The sequence below is a fragment of the Alternaria triticimaculans genome, assembly GCF_023758025.1.
Source record: "Alternaria triticimaculans strain BMP 0046 chromosome Unknown scaffold_15, whole genome shotgun sequence".
Classification (NCBI taxonomy): Eukaryota; Fungi; Ascomycota; class Dothideomycetes; order Pleosporales; family Pleosporaceae; genus Alternaria; species Alternaria triticimaculans.
In genome coordinates, this window is record NW_026055972.1 from 404,389 (window position 1) to 425,006 (window position 20,618).

Here is a 20,618-nt window from a genome sequence, read left to right on the forward strand (position 1 = left end):
CTAACTGACCGGTGCCCGGGGCCCTGCATGTGTGGTGCTCGTGTTTGCTGTTGTGTCAAACTCATGTTGCGGCGCGCATAGTATATTTTCCTACGCTTCACGATACCCCAACTCTTGCTCCTCCCGCGCCGCATAGACAACTACTAGATCGCCTCGCCATGCTGGGAGACAAGAAGAAGTCAGCTCGTCGGCTGTCGAGTTTGTTCGGATCATCTGGGTCGTCCGAGCCGTCAGGGTCTACGAATAATGCGAAGTTGAGCCCAACCCCTGCGTCATCAGAGTCCAGCAGCCGCTTGACCAAAGTGCGCAACCGCCTCTCTTCAGCGACACACCTCACGCCCGAATATCCTCCGCCCGCCGCTCAGTCACCACGCGCGGTGTCCCTCTCCAACCCCACTATCCAGCCGGTCGTGCCTGCCGATCTTGAGCCCCTCGAGCCACCTCCGCCGCTGGAGGTGCCGTCGCGCGCATCGTCACCAGCGAGTAGCCGACCCGGAACGCCGAGCTTAGACCCATCCGAAGGGAAACTGAAGAAGCTGCGCAGGAAGAGCGGTCTATTTGGCGGCCCACCCGGCGGCATTGAGGGAGTAGACGCTGCGTCTGGCGCACCACAAGGCAATGCGAGTCCGCTGGCATGGATCGTCGGACACAAGGGCAAGGTGCCATACAACCTGACGTTCCTGCTGAACGGCGAAAAGGTAGTCTGCGGCTGCTCTCAGAATATCATACCAACGCTGACAAGATGAAAGGTCCCTGAACTCTGGGACGACGCTGGAGACACGTTTGTCTACCTCTTCCCCCGCACCTCTGACAAGGGCCCTTCCTTCCGCATCGACTCCTCCGTATACGCAGCATCGCACCTGCTCACCCGCCTCGTTCACGGCAGCCTCTACAGCGACGCAAACGTGCCCCCGCTCGACCTGGCCGACCGCACATCGCGACGCGTATCACGGGAGCCATTTGGCGAACAGTCGCGGACTGCATCGCCCGACCAGAGCCAGATAGGAAGCTCGGATGAATCCATATCCAAGGGGTCCAGAGCGCTCAGCGACGCCCTGGAGGACGAGTACACGGAGAAGCATCTGTACATGCCCATCTCCCTGAGCTCCGACTCTGCCATCACCCCTCACGAGCCCCGACTCGACGCGAACGATACCGACACATTGGTTACCTACCGCAACTTCTTCGCCTTCCTCATCGGACAGTCGCTGGTCGCTACCGAGCGTCACTCAGACATCTTCGACATCTTCCTGCGGATTGGAGACATATTGTCGCACTATGCCTTTTCCAACGTCGACGGATCCACCTTTGGCGAGGTTGCTGCGTCGAGCTTTGACTGCTACGTTGACGAGTTGACCCTCGCAGACGTCCGCCACAGCCGCGAGAAGACTATAGAAGCCATTGTGCTAGGAGAAAAGTTGCGCTCGATGGCACTATACACCGAGGGTTTCGTCCACGCTGCCGGAAAGTACAACAGCGTCAAAGAACTCGACTCGCCTAAATTTGGCATGATCAGCCCAAAGAGTTCTACGCGACTTGCCCGAGCTGCTATGGATCTGGAAAACCGCGAGCAAACCATCAATCACAAGCTCAAGGACTTTGAGTTTCCGCATATCTTCTCTGGCATTATGAACAGCGCAATGGCAAGCGAGGGCAAGGTCATCAGCTTCAAGAAGTGGAGGGCTGCCTTTATGACTATCAAGTCTTTCGTCATGGACTACTACAGGCACAAATACGGCTCATGGCTACCAAAAGCCAAGTCGAAGAAGAACAACCTGACTACAAGTGGTCTTAACCGACTGGTCTTACTAGAGATCTATCGCGACATGGCTAGTCTGTATGATCTCCTCGTGGATAGGAAGAACTTGACAAACCGTACTGCGGACGGCTTTATCGCAGAAGACGAAGGAACAGACATCGAGTCCGTTGTCGCGCGTGCGCTGAGGAAGGTTTTGAGCGAATACGACCGCAGCACACCACCAGTCGCGCCACCGATTCCTTTTGACCTACCACTCTACCCTATTTCACAGAACGCAAAGACAGGCGACGCAAAGAAGGACGCAAAAGCGCGTGGGAAGAAGCTGCACAAGGACGAAGTCGCCAAGCTACTGAAGCAGTCGCACAACGCCGATGCCGAGCAACAAACACCCTTCCTAGAAGCATTCCGCACATTCGAGTTCAAACAAGCCACCGGCTCAAACATGGACGACATGTGGGACATGCGATCAGGCCAATGGCTCTTCCTATACGCCGTTATCCAATCCCTACCCATGTTAGTCGTCGACGCACCCGGCGTGCGCTTCACCGAAGGCGTAGAATACTTCCTCTGCGAGGTCCCACGCAGCGGCGTTCCCTGGGCCCGGGAGGACACAACCCGCTCGCGAACCTGGTTCGGAGTCGCAGGCGGCGCGCAAGTCGTGTCCCTACCCACCGACGTAGTCGAGCACGGCGTCGAAGGCACATTCCGCCGCTCGCACTGCTGGAAGAAGGCTCAGCAGTGGGCTGCAGACGACACTTTGCTCAATGCTGCGATGCAGGAACTCAATGCGAATGCGAGTCCGTTACCGCCACCACCTGGTCTTCTCGATCCTGGTGCGGCTGCGCGTGCGCGAAGTCAGAGCCCGGATCGAAGGCGGGAAAGCGTCATGAATCTGGGATTGGAGGCGCTGCCGCTGCCGCCTGGTGTTGCGCCGCCGATGCCAATGGGCAGCCCGAGTTTGAGGCCCGCGAGCAATCACGATCCTAACAAGACTTTCGATGATATATTAGGAACGTCGGCGTCGGACAACGGGAAGAAGAACAAGAAGAAGAAATGAGGTGTCGACAATGAGGGATGGGAAATGGGGTGGATGGGGCTGGATTTGATGCATAAAAGCGCTTGTTTTCAGCATTGGCCGGTTTCTTGTTATGATTTACAGCGTTCTTGCATGGACGCGCGCGGCTGTTAAATAATGTAGAATGCGCGAAATGTAGAGGCTGGATGTAGAGCCTGATGTCTAGTACCTAGAGATATCCATGGATGAAATGAACCTATCGCGCTTATCGCTAAGGGCGGGTGGGGGAGGAGGAGGGGAGGCGGAGGGGCGGTGGAGGCTATCATCACTACGACCTTGTCTGATACAGAATGCACTGATATTGTAAAGGCTGGCCTCGTATGATGCTTGATGCTTAACAGTGGCTATTGCATGGTACCTATCGCAGCTGTGGAGCTTGTCGCTAGTTCCCGCTTCGCATTATCGCCGATATCGTCGCGCCCTCAGATTTATCCACACGAACACTCATCGTCGCAAACTCGCGTGTCGTTGAAGCTTCCTTGCTTCAACCGCGCTTTTCACATCCGTCAACATGACGTCCTCGCTACCGGGAAACCGCGACCTTCCAGTCTCGCAGTACAATCTAGGGACGTACTGGGGTCGCGTGCAGCACTCAGCAAACATATCAGATCCGAGGTGAGATACTGCGCGCAAGGGATGATGATGTTTCTTTGGGGATACTGGGTGTGGTGAGTACCACGACCTTGAGCTTTCATCGCTTGTTTATGTCTTTGTAGTCAGTATACAGCCATAACTAACAGCACGCGACAGAACCCTCCTCACATCGTCGGCCGGCCTCGAAAATGCAAAGAAACTCGTTACCGCATACAAGACGGGCAAGATACCAGAAATGACGCCTGAGCTGTGGAATGCGAAGAAGATAATCGATTCTACCATACACCCAGGTACTACAACCGGCGCGGTCGCATGATGAGGGGAGACGCTGACAGAGTGAAGACACGGGCCAGCCAGTCTTTCTGCCTTTCCGCATGTCGTCTTTTGTCTTGACAAACTTGGTTGTCACGGCTGGCATGCTTACACCGGGTCTCGGGGTATGAGAAGCGTCTACATTGAGATAATGCGACAGTATACTAAGAGTGTACAGACAGCAGGTACACTAGGATGGCAAGTGACGAATCAGTCGGTCAACGTCGGAATCAACTTCTCCAACGCGAACAAGTCGATCCCGCTCTCTACATCCACAATCGTCCAATCCTACCTCCTCGCCGTCAGCGCGTCATGCGGTGTCGCTCTCGGTCTCAACGCGCTGGTACCCCGCCTCAAGAGCCTGTCGCCCAACGCTAAAGTCATTGCCGGACGGTTGGTGCCCTTCGCGGCTGTCGCTACAGCTGGTGCGCTTAATGTGTTCCTCATGCGCGGTGAGGAGATCAGGCAAGGCATCGACGTGTACCCCGCGCTATCGGAAGCTGAACGAAAAAGGGTCGACACGGGAGAGATGGAGGTCAAGCCACTGGGCAAGAGCAAGAAGGCAGCTACACTTGCTGTGGGAGAGACGGCGCTGAGTCGCGTGCTCAATGCGACACCTATCATGGTGCTGCCGCCTCTCCTGCTTGTGAAGCTGCAGAAGACAGAGTGGCTTAAGCAGAGGCCTAGGATGGTGACGCCGGTGAATCTGGGTGAGTCAATATGAAAGGTGTTTGTGGGATGATGGCTAATGCGCAATCAGGACTCATTTTCACCACATCCATTTTCGCGCTGCCACTTGCGCTCGCTGCGTTCCCACAACGCCAGGCTGTCAGTGCGCAGTCGCTCGAACCCGAGTTTCATCAGCGCGGTGGCAAGGATGGCATGGTGGAGTTTAACCGTGGGATATGATGGACCGGTAGTATGGGAAGAGAACACGGTGGCTGTATATCTGAACAGCAGGGACAGAACTATTGTGTGAAATGCTTCAGGCGTATATGCCACGCTGCAGGCATCAGACGCAGTCGAACATTGCTGCAAGCAGGCGGAAGACATGGTCGCGCTGCTGCATTGCGGCGAAGACGGTTTTCCTGACGCTGTGATTGGCCAGATTGCTCAAAGGATCTCGAAGGGCATACAGAGGACTCGACACGATTACTAGATAAGACCAAATGTCCTCAATCCAAAAGAAGTGTTAGGCAGCAGTGAATTAAGCTTTTCATCAAACGACCGTCTCTACATGTGACGTTGCGTTGATGCTATAACGTCAAAGTGTCCTTTGGAGAAAGACCAGGTGTCAAATAAGTCCGGGACAGGGTAGCTCGATCCAAGTACATTACTACGAAACCGCCCTCACATTTCGACACTCAAAGGACCACGGTTTCGACCGACAACCTATTCACCGCTTTTTCTCTGGGATAGATTCCCACTCGTTCTCTTCTCTTCTATCGAGGTTCTCTATTAGAACAAATAACCTCCCACACTTCTTCCCCGCGGCGAAGCACGCACATCCCACCACAACCTCTCCACGCCTGCCGTTAACGACACCTTTCACTTTCCGCACCACACAACACATCATGGCGCCACCCGGACGCCGGAGAGGCAACCTCTCACCGGGAGCCATGCTCCTCGGTCTCTTCCTCCTCTTCTCGACGACCGCCTCCGCCGCCTCAGCCGTCATCGGCGTAGACCTAGGCACCGAATACATCAAAGCCGCGCTCGTAAAGCCCGGCGTTCCCCTCGAAATTGTCCTGACCAAAGACTCGAAACGGAAAGAGACGTCAGCCGTCGCTTTCAAGCCTTCCAAGAGCGGTGCTCTTCCTGCGGGCTCCTTCCCCGAGCGCTTCTACGGCGGCGATGCGATTGCGCTCCAGGGACGTTTCCCGGGCGATGTATACCCGAATCTGAAACACCTTCTTGGTGTGTCGAGTGAGAGCGATATCGTGGGCACGTACAAGGAGAGATACCCTGCGTTGGAGGTTACGGGAACGGACAAGCGCAACACGGTTAGCTTTGTGAGCAGCGTCTTCGCTGAGGACAAATCATACACGGTCGAGGAGCTACTGGCCATGGAATTGAAGAACGTCAGGGAGAACGCAAAGGCCATGGCGGGCAAGGGCTACGATATCCAGGACGTTGTCTTTACGGTTCCGGCTTTCTACACGGTCGACGAGAGGCGCGCACTTGAGGTTGCTGCTCGTCTGGCTGGTCTCAAGGTGCTCAGCGTTGTATCCGATGGGCTGGCTGTTGGTCTCAACTATGCTACTGGCAGGACTTTCCCCGACGTTACAAAGGACGGCAAGCCGGAGACGAACCTGGTGTTTGACATGGGCGCTGGATCTTTGTCGGCTACTGTTCTCAAGTTCCAGGGCAGGTCTGTCAAGGATGTTGGCAGGCGCAACAAGACTATCCAGGAGGTTCAAGTCATGGGCGCTGGATGGGACAGAACGCTTGGAGGTGATGCGATGAACTCGCTCATTGTCGACGACATGGTAGCTACCTTTGTTGAGCTTCCAGCTGCCAAGAGCGCTTCTTTCACCGCCGACAAGGTCAAGGGCCATGGACGTACCGCTGCGAAGCTGTTCAAAGAGGCTGAGAGGGTTCGCCAGATGCTCAGCGCTAACAAGGAAACTAACTCTTTCTTCGAGAGCTTCTACGAGGATGTCGATTTCAAGTACAAGCTCTCTCGCACCAAGTTTGAGGAGCTCACTGCCGACTACGCCAAACGTATCGATGGACCGATCAACCAGGCCCTCGCAGCCGCTGGCCTTACCTTCGCGGATATCGACTCCGTCATTGTCCACGGTGGCGCGAGCCGCACACCCTTTGTCCAGGCCCGTCTCGAAGCAGTCGCTGGCAAGAGCAAGATCAGGGCGAACGTCAACGCCGACGAGGCCGCCGTATTTGGCGCTGCTTTCAAGGCCGCTGGCCTCAGCCCGTCTTTCCGCGTTAAGGAGATCCGCGACTCGGACACCCAGGGCTACAACCACGGCTACCAGTACATGCTCAACCTTAAGGAGCGCGACCAGAAGATCTTCACTCCCAACACAAAGCTTGGCGCGACCAAGGACCTGCCTTTCAACTTCATGGGCGAGTTCGAGTTCACCATGTACCAGGCTGTTCCTGACGCTAACGGCGAGGTGTCCAAGGAGCCTACTCTTCACTTCCAGAGCGGTAACTTGACCAAGGTTGTTACTCACATGATCAACGAGAACAAGTGCGAGCGCGACAGCTTCAACAACTATGTTCAGGTTAGGCTCAGCCCTGTTACTGGTACTCCCGAGGTTTTGTCTGCGTGGGTTACCTGCGAAACTGAGAGTGAGGAGGTCAAAGGCGGCATTGTCGATGGTGTCAAGAACTTGTTTGGTATGGGTGGCAAGAAGGATCAGGAGCCGTTGAAGGAGGGCGAGAGCTCTTCTTCTTCATCTGCCTCGTCCTCCAAGTCCTCCAAGTCATCGTCGTCTTCGTCTTCCGCAGGTGCTGAGAGCACTGATACTGCGAAGGCTGGAGAGAAGAAGATCAAGACTGTGAGGTCGGCGATTACGTATGATGTTGAGCAGCTGGGCTACAAGAAGTTCCCTCGCAAGGAGTTGAAGAGGATGCAGGACAGGTGAGTTGATGAAGTTTGTTGTGTGCGTTCAAAGACTAACGTCGACAGGCTTGCCGCCTTCGATTCATCTGACAAGTCTCGCCGCACCCGCGAAGAGGTCTTGAACTCGCTTGAAGCCTTCACCTACCGCGCTCGCGACTACCTCGAGGACGAATCCTTCATCGGAGCTTCCACATCTGCCGTCCGCGAAACACTCGAAAAGACCCTCAGCGCCGCCTCAGATTGGATGTACTCCGGTGGTGCCGACGCCGATGAGAAGACTCTCAGGAGTAAGCTCAAGGAGCTCGAGAACATTGTCAACCCAGTGATGAAGCGCAAGGACGAAGCATCCAAGCGCCCCGATGCCATCAAAGAGCTCAAAGACACCATCGCCCACATCAAGGAAGTCGAGCAACTTGTCGATGGCCAGATCAAGACGCAATCCGCCGAGAGCTCCAAGAGCAGCGAAGCCGTCTCCAAGGCCTCCGCTGACGCCTCCGCCTCACCTTCCACCGACCCCATGGACGACCTCGACGAAGAAGCCGACGCACCCGCCGCACCTGAAATCACCGAAGTCCCCACCATCTACACAGAATCCGATCTCAAGACCGTTCAAGAGCACGCACAGAAAGCACAGGTCTGGCTCGACGACAACGAAGCTAAGCAAGCTGAGCTTGGTCCCACAGATGATCCCGTCTTTACGGTCAAGGACATCTTGGCTGAGAAGAAGAAGCTAGACGACGTCGTCATGGACATGATGATGAAGAAGATGAAGCATTTCAAGCCGCCGAACCAATCTAGCTCGAAGACCAAGACCGCGAAGCCGAAAACTAAGAAGGCGAAGAAGACTAAGACGAAGAAATCTGCTAAGGCTGAGACCAAGGAGACTGATGTCCCCGCTGCAGATGGTGAGAGCGGTCCTAGCCAAGCGGAGTTGGAGGAGGCGTTGAAGAAGGCGGGGTTCAGCGCTGAGGGCATTAAGTTGCAGAATATGGGGAGTAAGACGGATGGAGAGGAGGGCGATGTGACGGACGAGAAGGGTAGGTTGCTGAAGAAATTGGATATTGGGGAGGGGGCGAGTGAGGAGGATATTAAGGCTGCTATTGATAGGCTGGTGGCGCAGGGTGGACAGGGTAAGGATGGGAAGGGGAAGAGAGAGGAGGGGAGTGATGAGCTGTAGATAGTTATGACGATAGAGGAAGGGCAGGATGTGCTCGTATGATGGGGGAAGGAGATGGAAGTGATAGACGATGAAGTGAGTAGATGATCAATGCGAATGAGAATTAGTTAAGTCAACGATACGAGCCTCTTTATACACTGTTTGCTCACTCTTATGTATGTTAAGCTATCGGTTTACACACCTCCCAGTTTTCCACCGAAGCGCATGCGCTCTCGAGCATGACTCTACGTCTATCTCGATGGATGGGTAGATGAGGCGGAGGGGTGGAGGTGGAGGCTGAATCTCTTTGTATTCGCGTTTGTCTCGTAATAATGTGATCACACCTAACCTCGAACACTTAATCCAAGTATCAAGCAACCGGCTTCCACACCTTCCAGCCTTCCACCTCAGCATGGGTGGGTGGGGGAGGCGGCGGGGAGGTGGAGGGGTGGAGGTGGAGGCTGCGTGTTCTTGCATCCGCGCTCGTCTCGTGATTATCTGATTACACTCAAGAGCAATTCATTCAAGTGCTGTACTATGGCTTCCACACCTCCGAGGGCACCACTTTAACCCCCTCTCTCCCCAGCTGTTCCTCTACTTCTTCCTCGATTTCCCCTGCAGTCTTACCATGGGCATTGTACGTAGAATGTGCACCTTGCAACAAGATGACTTTGAATCCAGCGGCTAGAGCACCTCTGCATGTCGAAAGGACGCAGCATTCACTTTGTATGCCAAAGGCTACGATCGTGTCTATATTCGAGTTCTTTAGCTGGGAGGCAAGCTGAGGGTTGGACTCGAAAGTATCGCCTAGGAGCAATTGTGTCAAAGCATATCCGTGAGTAACATTAAGCCCATCACTCACGGACATCCTTCTCTACCAGTCGTTCCCATTTATTATCATCTCGGGGCTTAAACACCAATTCCCACGCCTTACTCCCTTTCACCAGCGGTCCTCTCTCAGCGAGCTCCTCATGCTGCACAAATACGATCTCTATATCCGGTACTCTTCCCTGTTCGCATGCCGTGTCAATGGCTTGACGTGCTCGTTGTAGGATGCTTGTTCCGGCTTCACGAATACGTGCTGCGGCGGGGATTTCGGTTAAGGGGTTTGAGGCTAGGGAGACTTGGATGTCGATTACGAAGAGGACTGTTCGTGGCATGGTGGACTAAGCGTGTTGAGTGTAGAATCTAGGTGGGTGCATTGTGAGGTTGTGCATGTTAGATGTATGGCGTATGAGTCATGGCAAGTATACTGGCGGAGGTAGAGCCGAGACATTCTGGAAGACTACGAGTGCGAAGGAAGTTGGGAGTGCGATTGAGTTGGTGAATCCATCTGTTGTCTTCTGAAGATCTAAGTAATGCTAGAATTTACTTGTAGTGTCTCGTCATGGATGGCGCGGGAAGGCTGCTCATTGTTCTCGGTTGAGTAATGAGATGCTAGACGCCGCTTGTAGTTAAGTGAACATTTCTACTGTGAGTTCATGTCCATGTAGTATCTAGAAAGCTTGAAGATCTCGAGTTCGCTGCCTGTACACTGGCCAGCTTGAGTAGATGGATTTGCCCTTATACGCGTGAAATAGGAGCCATGAAACGCAAAGTTCAAGCCAGCGAGGGGCAGAGTATGCCAGACTTGGAATAGTGAGTTGATGCAGCATGTGCTGGCTATCGTGGTTGTGGTAATTACGAGCGAAGAGGGATTAGTTCAAACAGGAGGGGTAGACTGTGCCCCGCCGCAGAGCCAGCACAGCGATACGTGGACATGAAGCGGCTGGTAAGACCCTTCGATGAATCGATGAAGGCGTCAACGATATATCGTGAGATTGGTAGCCCTTCTTTGTTTTGACGAGCTTGTGCCACCTGCGATCGTCTTCCTACACCGACCTTTTTACAAAGACGTGAATCAGCGACTCAAAGATTTTCTGCTCTCGCCATGCGCGCGTGCAACGGTCTGTCTCGTGGTGGGGTACTGGCTATCTTTGAGTAGTCATGTTACATGCTGCAGAATGAGGCTGTACTCGCATGAAGGAAGATGCAGATCCTATCAAAGGCGAGGGTTCTCAAAAAGGCATGCAGGCGGGAACACTACCGGGGCGTCACCCACTGAAATCCGAAGGCTCCATGCTGGAAGGGTTGGAAAGTATGGGGCGCGAGGCCGTTGGTGTACGTTTGGGGTTAGGCGCTAAAGTGTCGGTGTGTAAACAAACTCCAGCACGCTCTTGACACGTCGACAACGCACGCGCTAGCCATCCCAACCACCTCGCAGCCAACCCCCACCGGGTGCCGCCTCGGCTCACCATGAATTTCAGATGATGGGATCCCTGGCCTCCCATTCTATCTATCTTGCAATTGTTCCATCTCACAAACTTTGAGTTACACATTGCGAAGAATTGTTGGAAGAAAGGTCGATATGGCTACTACCATGCACCACCCGTCTCCCCAGCCGGGCCTTACCTCATTCGCCATCTACGAAGACCCACAGGATCGCGAACCCTTGTCGCCGTCGGACTTGTTCGTCGGCAGTGACTCGTACCACTCCGAACGCTCGTTCCCCATGGCCCACGACGTTGTACATAGCATTGAGCTGGCACAGCAACAGGAGCCCGACGACGAGCCCCAGCCCTACCGCAGCTCCTACACCTCGCGCCCGGGGTCGCAGCAGCGCATGTCCTCGCACTACAGCTTCGTCTCGGCTATCCCCTCCGAGTCGTCGATAGCTTCGAAACCCATCCTGCCCGCTAACGAGGCCGGTGCACGAGCACGCAAAGAACGTCCGCGCTTCCGGAATACTGAGTCTGTCCGCGCCATGCAGATGTCGTCGCCGCCGCCCACACTCGCACACCAGACCTCCCAAGAGCGACTCAAAGGCTCCTTCAAGCTGGCTACACCTAGCAGGAGCAGCAGATCAGAGCACGACATGTCGAGACAGTCTACCGGCTCACGGAGAAGGAGCATACGGGAGCCTCATAGTCCGAGACCGACCCCGACACCGCAGCAGGCGCCGCTGGTCCTGTTGCATGTTACCATTCTGCCCATGCAGGTACCGTACTCGCACGACATCATGGCCAGGATCATGCCTGATTGGCTGGTGGAGAACTACAAGCTGCTGGAGGAGAAGCTGCAGGACATCATCCTGATGCGACGCGGCCTTCTCATCCCGCACCCCAGGGACGAGTACGACCTGCTCGAGGAACGCATACTGGAAAGCCTGGAGCTCAGAACACCCCGCCTGCTCCCGTGCGGCCACTTCGTCCCACCCGAGGACGAGGACGAGCGGGAAGACGAGGACGATGTCGCGAGCGTCGGCGACGAGAACACCGGACGGGGCAGTCGCATGAGTGGAGGCACACTGACGGAAGGAAGCAACACCTCCCACAATGGCGACCACAGCATGTGCATAGACTGCCACCGCGAACTCAAGAAGCCCGGCAAAGGCATCGGTGCCGGCACACGGAAATGGGACATCAAGATCTACGCCGCCAACGGTCTGATGCGCGCCGCCGCATGGCAAGCCTGCTGGAACGACATGGAAAGATGCGACGTCGAGATCCACCCCTGGATCCCCGAGGAGGTCCGCAAGACGCTCGAGCGCCGCGCCCAGGAGGAGCAAGAAGCCGACAAGCGCAAGGCACAATACACCGTCGAGCTCCAACGCCAAATCCAAGAAGCCGCCGCCAAGACCAAGATCCTAGAAGAGGAAGCCAACGAGGCGAAGCGCAAGGAGGAAGCCGAACTACAAAAGAGCTTCGAAGAGGCCGCCGCCGCTCTGCAAAGAAGCATCGAAGAGAAAGCAGCTGAGAGGAAGAAGTTCGAAGAGGACCTCCAGCTCAAGCTCAACGAAGCGAAGGAGGCTGTTCGTCTTGAACTCGAAGCCAAAGCCCTTGCTGAATCCGACGCCGTCGCCCAGCGTCTCCGTGCGCTGGAAACTGCTATCAAGGAACAGGAGAGCGCTGAAGCTGCCACACGTCTCTCGGCAGCTCAAATACCGCTCAGCACGCTGCTGAAGAACTACATCATCCTTCTCCTCAGCGACAAGCGCAACTCTATCATCTTGTTACTCGCTGTGGCCGTCGCATACATGGCGATGAACATGCGTGCTGCTCAGCAAGCACCCGCGTCGGCACAGATGCTAGAGCTCCCCACCGAGGTTGCGGCGCCCATGATGAATGCCGTCACGGCTACTATGACTGCGACGAGTTACTCTACATTTACGGTTACGGAGTTTGCCACTGCTACTGCCGTGCCGGTACTTGCTGTTGCGGACCCAGAGATCGAGCCTGCGGCTGAGGAGGTCGAGGCTGAGGTTGAGGTTGAGGTTGAGGTTGTTGTCGAAGAGAAGGCGGAAGAAGAGACATCTACCAGCCCCGTTGTAGACCTCGACATCTTCGACGTCGTTGCGGAGCAGTCTACTCCCCTCGCTGCTGCTGAGGTTGAGGCGAAGACGAACGTCCTTGTCGCTTCCAACCAGACACCCGCTGAAACCTCGTTCTGCGCTTCAGAAGTCGAACCCGTCTTCGAGGCTCCGCTTGCGTACTGCGCTGCGTCTGCTTAGACGCTCTCATACAACCTCTTCCGCCTTCCTCCTCCTCCATCGCCTTCTCCCCACCCCGCATATTCCCTCCTCTTTTCCTTTGTCCTTTGTTATATTTCTCCTTTTCTCTTTTCTATGAAGCTTATAACGCATACCCCTCACGGCCTCTAGCATCTACCTATCTATATGCATGTACATGTGCATTTGCGTTTGCATTTGCATACATACACCATACGATACTATACCATGTCTTTCATGTTTCATGTTCATGACGTAATGTAGCGGTTTCGATTGAAGATATCCCCTTTTCTTGAGCTTTTTTTTTTCTTTATGGTTGTGGTTGGGTTGGGTTGGGTTGGGGTTGAGGTTGAGGCGGAATGGAGTGGGGTTGTTGAGTTGGATAGTTTGGATGTGGATATGGATATGGATATGGATATGGGGAGTATATACCAATTGAATGAGAATGAAGAATGAAGATATGATATGATATCGTTGCGTGGTGCTTGAGCTATGTGTGTTTGAGTTGCTGTGAGAGACTCAATTGGCGGTGTGGACAGTATGGGTAGGATTGATTTCAGTGTAGCCTGGAGGTATTCGACCTAACTTTGAAGTTAATTCGACATGGGAAGGAGCATAGTAGTCCGATAGACTGGTCTTTGTGATTATCAGGTTTGTATCCAATGAAGCTCTGCAAGTATCATCATGCACAAGCACCCATCCTTCAGTCTCCTTGATCCCAATCGAACCCCAACCACCCCCGCTCCCACTCACGCTTCTACCTACTCCTCAGGCTGAATACCCTTCTTCTTCAACTCCTCCCTCTTCCTCCCCGCCCTCCCCTTCGCATCCTCAACCCACGCCTCATAAGCCCCCTCCCCCTCATTTAACTTCGCCCTCGTAACCGCCTTCAGCAGTTCCCCCACAAACCCCACAAAGTTATGCCTCCTCAAACTATTCTCATACAGCCACCTCGCGCGTTTGTCTTCTTGCTCTTCGAGCTCGTCCTCGTCGCCTATCTCCCTCGCCCGGATGCGCAGGTCGCGACAGCAGGCCATGAGGTTGAAGCGGATTTCCGAGGCGGGGTAGCGCGCGATGCGGCGTTGGAGGACGGGGATGATTTTGGCGGGGAAGTCGGTGGGCGTGCAGGGGCCGTGGAGGATGGGCGCGGGTTGGAGGCCGTCGAGTTCGTAGAGTTTGTTGTTTATGGATGTGTAGCTGGGTGGGTGGGTTAGTAGGTGGGCTGTGGGGGAGTGGTGGGGTTATAGACAAGGAAGGGAGGAAGGGGACTTACGCGATAAAGTGGAAGACATCGTCGTCTTCAGTAGCCGTCCTTTGTGTCTCATCTACGAACGGCGAAGACCGCGCGAAGGAGTTGTGGGTTTCGCGGATAAGGTCCGAGTTTGACAGTGTTTCTCCTCGTAGCTATGTCTCTTTATCAGCCCCTCCTATCCAAAGCATAGGTACAGTCCCTGCCTTCACATACCTCTGGCGGAAAGTCGCCAGCAAATTCCTTGAACTCCTTCAGTTCCTTGCCGATATCCACCTCCTCCTCCCTATTCAACAGCAGCGAAACAATCGCCTGTGTACCACACGCATTCTGTATCGTTTGCGCAGGGAAGAAGAGCTTATTCGCCGCCTCGTAGTCGTACGTCCCGTCTTTCGGTACGTCGCTGGGTTTCTCGCCGGTCGGGTACTTGAAGAGGAAGATTACGCCGTAAAGGGTGCCCAGGGCTTGTAGGTCTGAGGGTTCGAGTGTGGTGAGTTCTTCGAACTCTACGCCCTTGACACCGAGCTTCTCGATGAGGTATGTGAAGACACCCTGTTGGGGTTGTTAGTATGCGATTTTCGAGGAAGATAAGGGTGGACTTACGGCATCGGACTCTATGGTGTTCCAGCCTCCCGACATAGTTGCGTAAAGGTAGAGCGGTGTGGTGCGCGAGTGTGTTGTCGATGTGTTTGGACCTACGCCATCGACAGGCGCCGCCGGAATAACTCCTCGGCCCGCGCTTCGGAACGTTCCGATGCCCCACTATGAATTGGAAGTGAACAAGGTCGTCCCATGTGCTGACCCCTCTACCCGGTATCGCTCGTGTTCATGGAATCGTCTTCTCGTGTCACAGAACAAACGTCTTGGCGATGTTGTATAGATGCGGCCACAGCATGGAATCGATGCATCAGCCCTGCAATGAGGTCTACCGTTCCAAAGTTTCACTTCATTCCAATCGTACCTATCCAAGGCTACCTAGGTATGGCTAGCGCAAGGCCGACGGGGCTCCTTACTCACTACTTTCTAGTTCCTTCATATTCCCTTGCGAGATCCCCCTTGTATTGTCTGTATACAGGTAGATCTGCTGTGTACCGGCAGATAGATCGGGAGCACACTCCTCAGCCTGCTTCACGATAAGCTCATGTTGTCACCTGGGCAGGTTCTTTCTCCTTCCAGGACTAGACCTTCATTCCACTCACGTCGTACATCACTTTTCCTTTCGTCCTATTGGCAGCTTTCTCTACTAGTATGCATCGTGAGTGGGACTGTGCTGAACCCTGGTCGGCTTCCCGAGCACGCAATGGAGTTGCAACTTCGCGCGATGGGCGTGGGTAGCGACTACCCAGATACGTCAGAGCGTAAACAGATCCAAAGGTATATCAGCACTGTGAATTTTGCAAAACTCAATTCTCGCACACAACCATGATTCCAATTCGAGTTCTGCTGTTACTTTCCTTAAGTGTTGCCGCTCTTGCTGGGCGCTCTACCAAACCCAACTTCATCTTCATCATTACCGACGATCAAGACTTGCATTTGAACTCGCTAGACTACCAACCTGCTGTGCAGAAGCATTTCGCCCAGGAAGGTACTTGGTTTAAGAAGCATTTCTGCACCGTAGCACTCTGCTGCCCATCACGAGTGTCGCTCTTGACTGGAAAAGCTGCCCATAACACGAATGTCACGGACGTCTCAGCTCCTTACGGTACTTCGAACTTAAAGGAATAAGCTAGAAATTGTACTGACTACTAGCAGGCGGATATCCTAGATTCATTGAAGAAGGTTTTAATGATGCTTATCTTCCTGTGTGGCTTCAGGAGGCGGGCTACAACACATATTACACTGGAAAACTGATGAATGGTCACTCCACCTCTACATACGATGCACCGCGAGCTAGTGGCTGGAACGGTTCTGACTGTAAGCTCAGCATCATTATAGCTCCAGTTTCTAATCACTGACACCCACAGTCTTGATCGACCCCGGAACATACGTCTTCTACAACTCAACCATGACGCGTAACCACGAAGTCTACAGAAACTCACCAGGAGAATACTCAACCGACCTCGTAGCCAACGCCGCAGTCTCCTTCCTAGACGAAGCCATCGCAGCACCAGACCGACCATTCTTCATCGGCGTCGCACCCATAGCCCCCCACTCAGAAACAATCACCAACCCACGCCCCACAAAGTTCAACCTACCCGTCCCCGCAAAGCGACACGAGCATCTCTTCCCCGACGTAAAAGTACCCCGAACGCCAAACTTCAACCCCTCAAAAGTAAGTCAAGCCCGCTTCCCCTCTGCACTGCACACCCCATCTAACACCCCCACCCCCTCAGCCAGGAACAGCATCCTACTTCTCCACCCTGCGCCTGCTCAACGCCTCAGAAATCGCCTACAACGACGCCTGGTACCGCGCACGCCTGCAAACCCTCCAATCCGTCGACGACCTCATCGAGTCCATCATGAACCGTCTGAGCGAAACCCCCGAGGTGCTGGAAAACACTTACTTGATATACACGACCGACAACGGCTTCCACATCAGCCAACACCGGCTCCCACCCGGCAAATCCTGCGGCATAGAAGAAGACATCAATATCCCTTTCTTCATCCGCGGCCCGGGCGTTGCCAAAGGCGCTGTGATGGAGATTCCGAGTAGTCATACGGATATCGTGCCTACGCTGTTTCATCTCGCTAGTATACCAGCCCGGGAGGACTTTGACGGGGAGGTTATTCCTGTTACGGGGGCGATGCAGGAAAAGGGTGGGAAGAGCGAACATGTTAATGTTGAGTTTTGGGGGGAGTATCTTGTGGAGGGGAATACGTTTTATGGGCGAGATGGGTGGGCGGAGAATACGTATAAGACGGTGAGGGTGGTGGGGGAGGAGTATGATTTGAGTTATACGGTTTGGTGTACGAATGAGCGGGAGCTTTATGATATGAAGGTTAGTCTTCTTTTTCTTTGCTTTCTCTCCCTCTCTTTAGTTTGAAGGCTTGGGAATGTAGGCACTGACGAAGAGCACGCAGACCGACCCCTACCAACTCACCAACCTCCTCTCCACACCCAACACACCCAACACATCCACCTCCACCACCATATCCTCCTACCCCATCCTCCCCCTAACCGCCCGCCTCGACGCCCTCCTCCTCACGCTCAAGCGCTGCAAAGGCCGTGTGTGCACGCGACCATGGGAGAAACTGCATCCCGAGGGCAATGTACGTAATCTGAAAGACGCTATGCATGAAAGGTACGATGTGTTTTACTTGGAGAAGCAGAAGAAGGTTAGCTTTGACGAGTGTGCCAAAGGACAGATTTTGAGCGTTGAGGGGCCGCTGGAGCCGGTGAGTTGGAGGGAGGAGTGGGATGAGTGGAGTTGGGGGACGTGAGAGGGGGGAGATGGGGATATTAGAGAGTCGGGGTGGTTGGGTTGGATGGTAGGAGGGTCGGGAAGATTTAAGAGGGTAGCAAAGGGAAGGGAGTGATGTGTCATGAGTGTGATGAATGGACTTTCGCTGAGCATGAAGACCCAAACATCGAAAGGAAAGAAACCCGTCGCTCGCCCAAATCCAATCTCGATGGGACATGCCTCCCTTCTTCGAAGAATCCAGTTTCCACCACATCCAATGACATAACCACTCGTTCATTCGTTCATCCATTCATTCATCCACAGCACAAGCCGCACAAACCACACACCCACCTATCCACCCATCCACCCCAAGCGCCCGGTACCGCCGATGAACATATCCAGCTGAAACCCCCCTCTCCCCCACCTTCACCAGCATGTAACATCGCCCTGCGATCTGAAACACAACACCGGTATCAGGCCACCCAATATTCACGTAAAAAACCCCATAGTCTGTGTGTATCACGCATGCCGAACACCCATGCTGAACGACCATGCATTCACGACTCGCCGAAAAGCGAAGAGAATCCGTGAGTGGTGACTGACTCAGCATACCGGTCGTCGATCACGTGTGGGGTCACTTAATCTATTGAAAGAACCTTGGAATAGCGGACAAGGCTCATCGGCCTGATTACCTGCCAGATGAGTGATATTACGGCCGAGGCCGAATGTTTCAGGTTACGGAGGTATTGCTCACCAACGCAAAACATTGGGTTATGTATCAGGTCACGAAGATGGTTGGCTGGTGTGTAGTATTGGGATTGGCATTGCCTTTAGGCTTATTGGGGTGAATGATAGTTGCAGCGCAGTAGTAGTTGTAGGTAAGGTTCAGACGGGTGGGCTTGCATAGGCAGGCGGGTTTGTAGTGGACGATATATTGGCAATATGGAGGATTGGAGGGGTGAGTACATATGATGTGGTGGTGGTGTGTGTCTGGGATGTGAGATCGACGATACACAGTAGATATGCGTAAATATCAAAACGTTGATCTTGCAATTGGTAGTCGTGCATGTTCGGCCGGTGGATCAAACCCCCCCAAAGCGTTCGGAGGAATTGACAGCTCACATCACAGTGCACGCAATGGCCCGTGAGGGCGGAGAAGAGGAAGTGTCTGTGTGATTTCTCTGTGTCGCCTGCCACACTTGCCGGTAGAAATCGCTTCCGCGCCAATGGTAGCTCAGGGTGCGACGCTTTTTATAGCTCTGGGCCGACGGGTGGAGAGGGATGCTTTGCATGGTCGTGCAGGTGCAAAGTGTGGCTTGCAGATGGCTGGGGAATGTGTATTGCGCGCCGCGCTGAAAACTCGACATTTTGTGTCAAAACTTGCATTTGGTAACCGGCTTGGCTGCGATGTCTTGTTGTCGTGTGACTGCCGGTGTGGTGTCGCGACATGAAGCCTCTTCAGACGTCATAAAATATATGTATAGTAACGTTCGGATGTTTTTTGTGGTTGCTGAATCGCTGAGTCGGTTAGTAGTGCGCTGGCTTAGTGTACGCTGGAGCTATGCTGAGGCTACGCTGAAAAGGCGAATAGGCCATCGGAAAAGACCGATGCGACGATGGACGAAAGATGCGAGTGGAGAGGTGTCTTGTAACCCTAGTCGCAGAACCCCAGAGAAAACATGGCTGCATGGGTAGCCCTAGATGCATGGTCGGCTGCAAACTCCCAGGGTAAAAGGACCTTAATCCTAAGAATAGCCACCACGGATCTATGACAACCAAACACCAGCTCGACGTAGGCGTGTGGCTGAAGGAAGACTAGCCTGCGAATACACATGTTGTCGCATGAACCTGCTTTCGCGCATTCCGCTATGTCATCTAGTAGAGTTTTAGCCTCGGTGGTTGCAAGAGGTAGCTGGTAGGTAGGCGACGGGTGCCGCCGCGATGCCACTGGTTCCTGGTTTAGAACTCGTATCTCGTGGCAGCTACTTGTGCTCCACCACGCGACGGTCGCGACGGTATCGCGCGTATAGACAACGTCATAGGTACAGCCCTATGGGATGTCGGCGACGAAATCGCAGCTGCTGTGACGATATCTCGATATGTGGATGCAGGCTGTTGTGTCAGGCGCCCACCAGCAGGGTCGCGTAATTACTCAGTTACTGTATAGGCCCCGCCAGCAAGCATTCTCCGCTGCATGAGATATTGCCAGCGGGGGAAGTTCCTAGGTTGTTTACCCAGTGATGCGATGGCCTTTCGCGATGCCACAGGCGAAGTCACCCACTCGTGGCACTCGTCGGAGCGGAAGTCACGCTTAATCATCGCGCGGCGCCCTTCCGTCGATAGCGGAGACAGGAATAGAGCGAGGTCCGCCGCCACTGCTCGGCGCAACTGGATGCGAAGGAGCGGTATGAGGATAGCGGCGTGAGGATGGGCCAGCGTAGTATCGATGGAAAATCAGCGCGATGAAAGTGTAGACCCTTTTTGCGTGCGGTCTGGTGACAGGTGACGCACGGAGGGCTATTTTTGACCGCGAGATATTGAGGGCCCCGGCTTCCGCAGTGTTTAGCGATCGCTGGTGGCATCGCATCAGCAACGTCAGTCTGATTCGACCGACGTCGCTGGCAGCGTCCAGCTTCGCATTTCGCGTTGATGAGATGTCGGGCATCCATGTCGCCCGTGGTCGCCCGTCACGCCCGTCACGCGTGGGCGCTGCCACCTCACTCAGGGCTCTGGAGCTGTCTGAAAAATTAGCAGCGCGCGCGCCCCGAAGCTGACCCGGCGAGCAAGCATGGCGGCCTCCTTCACCCACTATTCCGCAGGCGGCTTCCAACTACCCGTTACAGCATGGCCAGCGAGCTATCCAGGTGCTACTGGTCGATCGTTCTCCACGCACGGCCCGCGCAGCTGTTGGCGTTTCCTCGGTCGTCGGACCTGAATGGCCGTTTTTCACGCCTCTTGCGCTCTGAGCCCGAGCCCCAGCTGGAGCGGCTCATGCAC

General features: G+C 54.4%; 6 protein-coding genes across 6 annotated transcripts; 5 read left to right on the forward strand and 1 right to left on the reverse strand.

The window, feature by feature from the left end:
- Positions 1 to 158: 158 nt before the first annotated feature.
- J4E78_008548 (uncharacterized protein) lies at positions 159 to 2,816 on the forward strand (the record flags this gene model as incomplete). The annotated part of the gene is made up of 2 exons (XM_049369148.1): positions 159 to 698; positions 750 to 2,816. 2 exons carry the CDS (start codon positions 159 to 161, stop codon positions 2,814 to 2,816), a joined length of 2,607 nt encoding a protein of 868 aa, XP_049219215.1.
- Positions 2,817 to 3,345: 529 nt separating this feature from the next.
- On the forward strand, positions 3,346 to 4,649 carry J4E78_008549 (uncharacterized protein; the record flags this gene model as incomplete). The annotated part of the gene is made up of 5 exons (XM_049369149.1): positions 3,346 to 3,449; positions 3,585 to 3,718; positions 3,771 to 3,865; positions 3,919 to 4,450; positions 4,501 to 4,649. The coding sequence occupies 5 exons, from the start codon at positions 3,346 to 3,348 to the stop codon at positions 4,647 to 4,649; spliced, it is 1,014 nt and encodes a 337-aa protein (XP_049219216.1).
- Positions 4,650 to 5,314: 665 nt separating this feature from the next.
- Positions 5,315 to 8,506, forward strand: J4E78_008550 (uncharacterized protein; the record flags this gene model as incomplete). The annotated part of the gene is made up of 2 exons (XM_049369150.1): positions 5,315 to 7,347; positions 7,396 to 8,506. The coding sequence occupies 2 exons, from the start codon at positions 5,315 to 5,317 to the stop codon at positions 8,504 to 8,506; spliced, it is 3,144 nt and encodes a 1,047-aa protein (XP_049219217.1).
- A 2,386-nt stretch (positions 8,507 to 10,892) lies between these two features.
- On the forward strand, positions 10,893 to 13,034 carry J4E78_008551 (uncharacterized protein; the record flags this gene model as incomplete). Its single annotated transcript, XM_049369151.1, has 1 exon — positions 10,893 to 13,034. The coding sequence occupies one exon, from the start codon at positions 10,893 to 10,895 to the stop codon at positions 13,032 to 13,034; it is 2,142 nt and encodes a 713-aa protein (XP_049219218.1).
- A 758-nt stretch (positions 13,035 to 13,792) lies between these two features.
- J4E78_008552 (uncharacterized protein) lies at positions 13,793 to 14,919 on the reverse strand (the record flags this gene model as incomplete). The annotated part of the gene is made up of 4 exons (XM_049369152.1): positions 13,793 to 14,228; positions 14,305 to 14,435; positions 14,497 to 14,832; positions 14,884 to 14,919. The coding sequence occupies 4 exons, from the start codon at positions 14,917 to 14,919 to the stop codon at positions 13,793 to 13,795; spliced, it is 939 nt and encodes a 312-aa protein (XP_049219219.1).
- Positions 14,920 to 16,130: 1,211 nt separating this feature from the next.
- On the forward strand, positions 16,131 to 17,661 carry J4E78_008553 (uncharacterized protein; the record flags this gene model as incomplete). The annotated part of the gene is made up of 4 exons (XM_049369153.1): positions 16,131 to 16,194; positions 16,245 to 16,552; positions 16,614 to 17,141; positions 17,302 to 17,661. 4 exons carry the CDS (start codon positions 16,131 to 16,133, stop codon positions 17,659 to 17,661), a joined length of 1,260 nt encoding a protein of 419 aa, XP_049219220.1.
- Between the last annotated feature and the right edge of the window lie 2,957 nt (positions 17,662 to 20,618).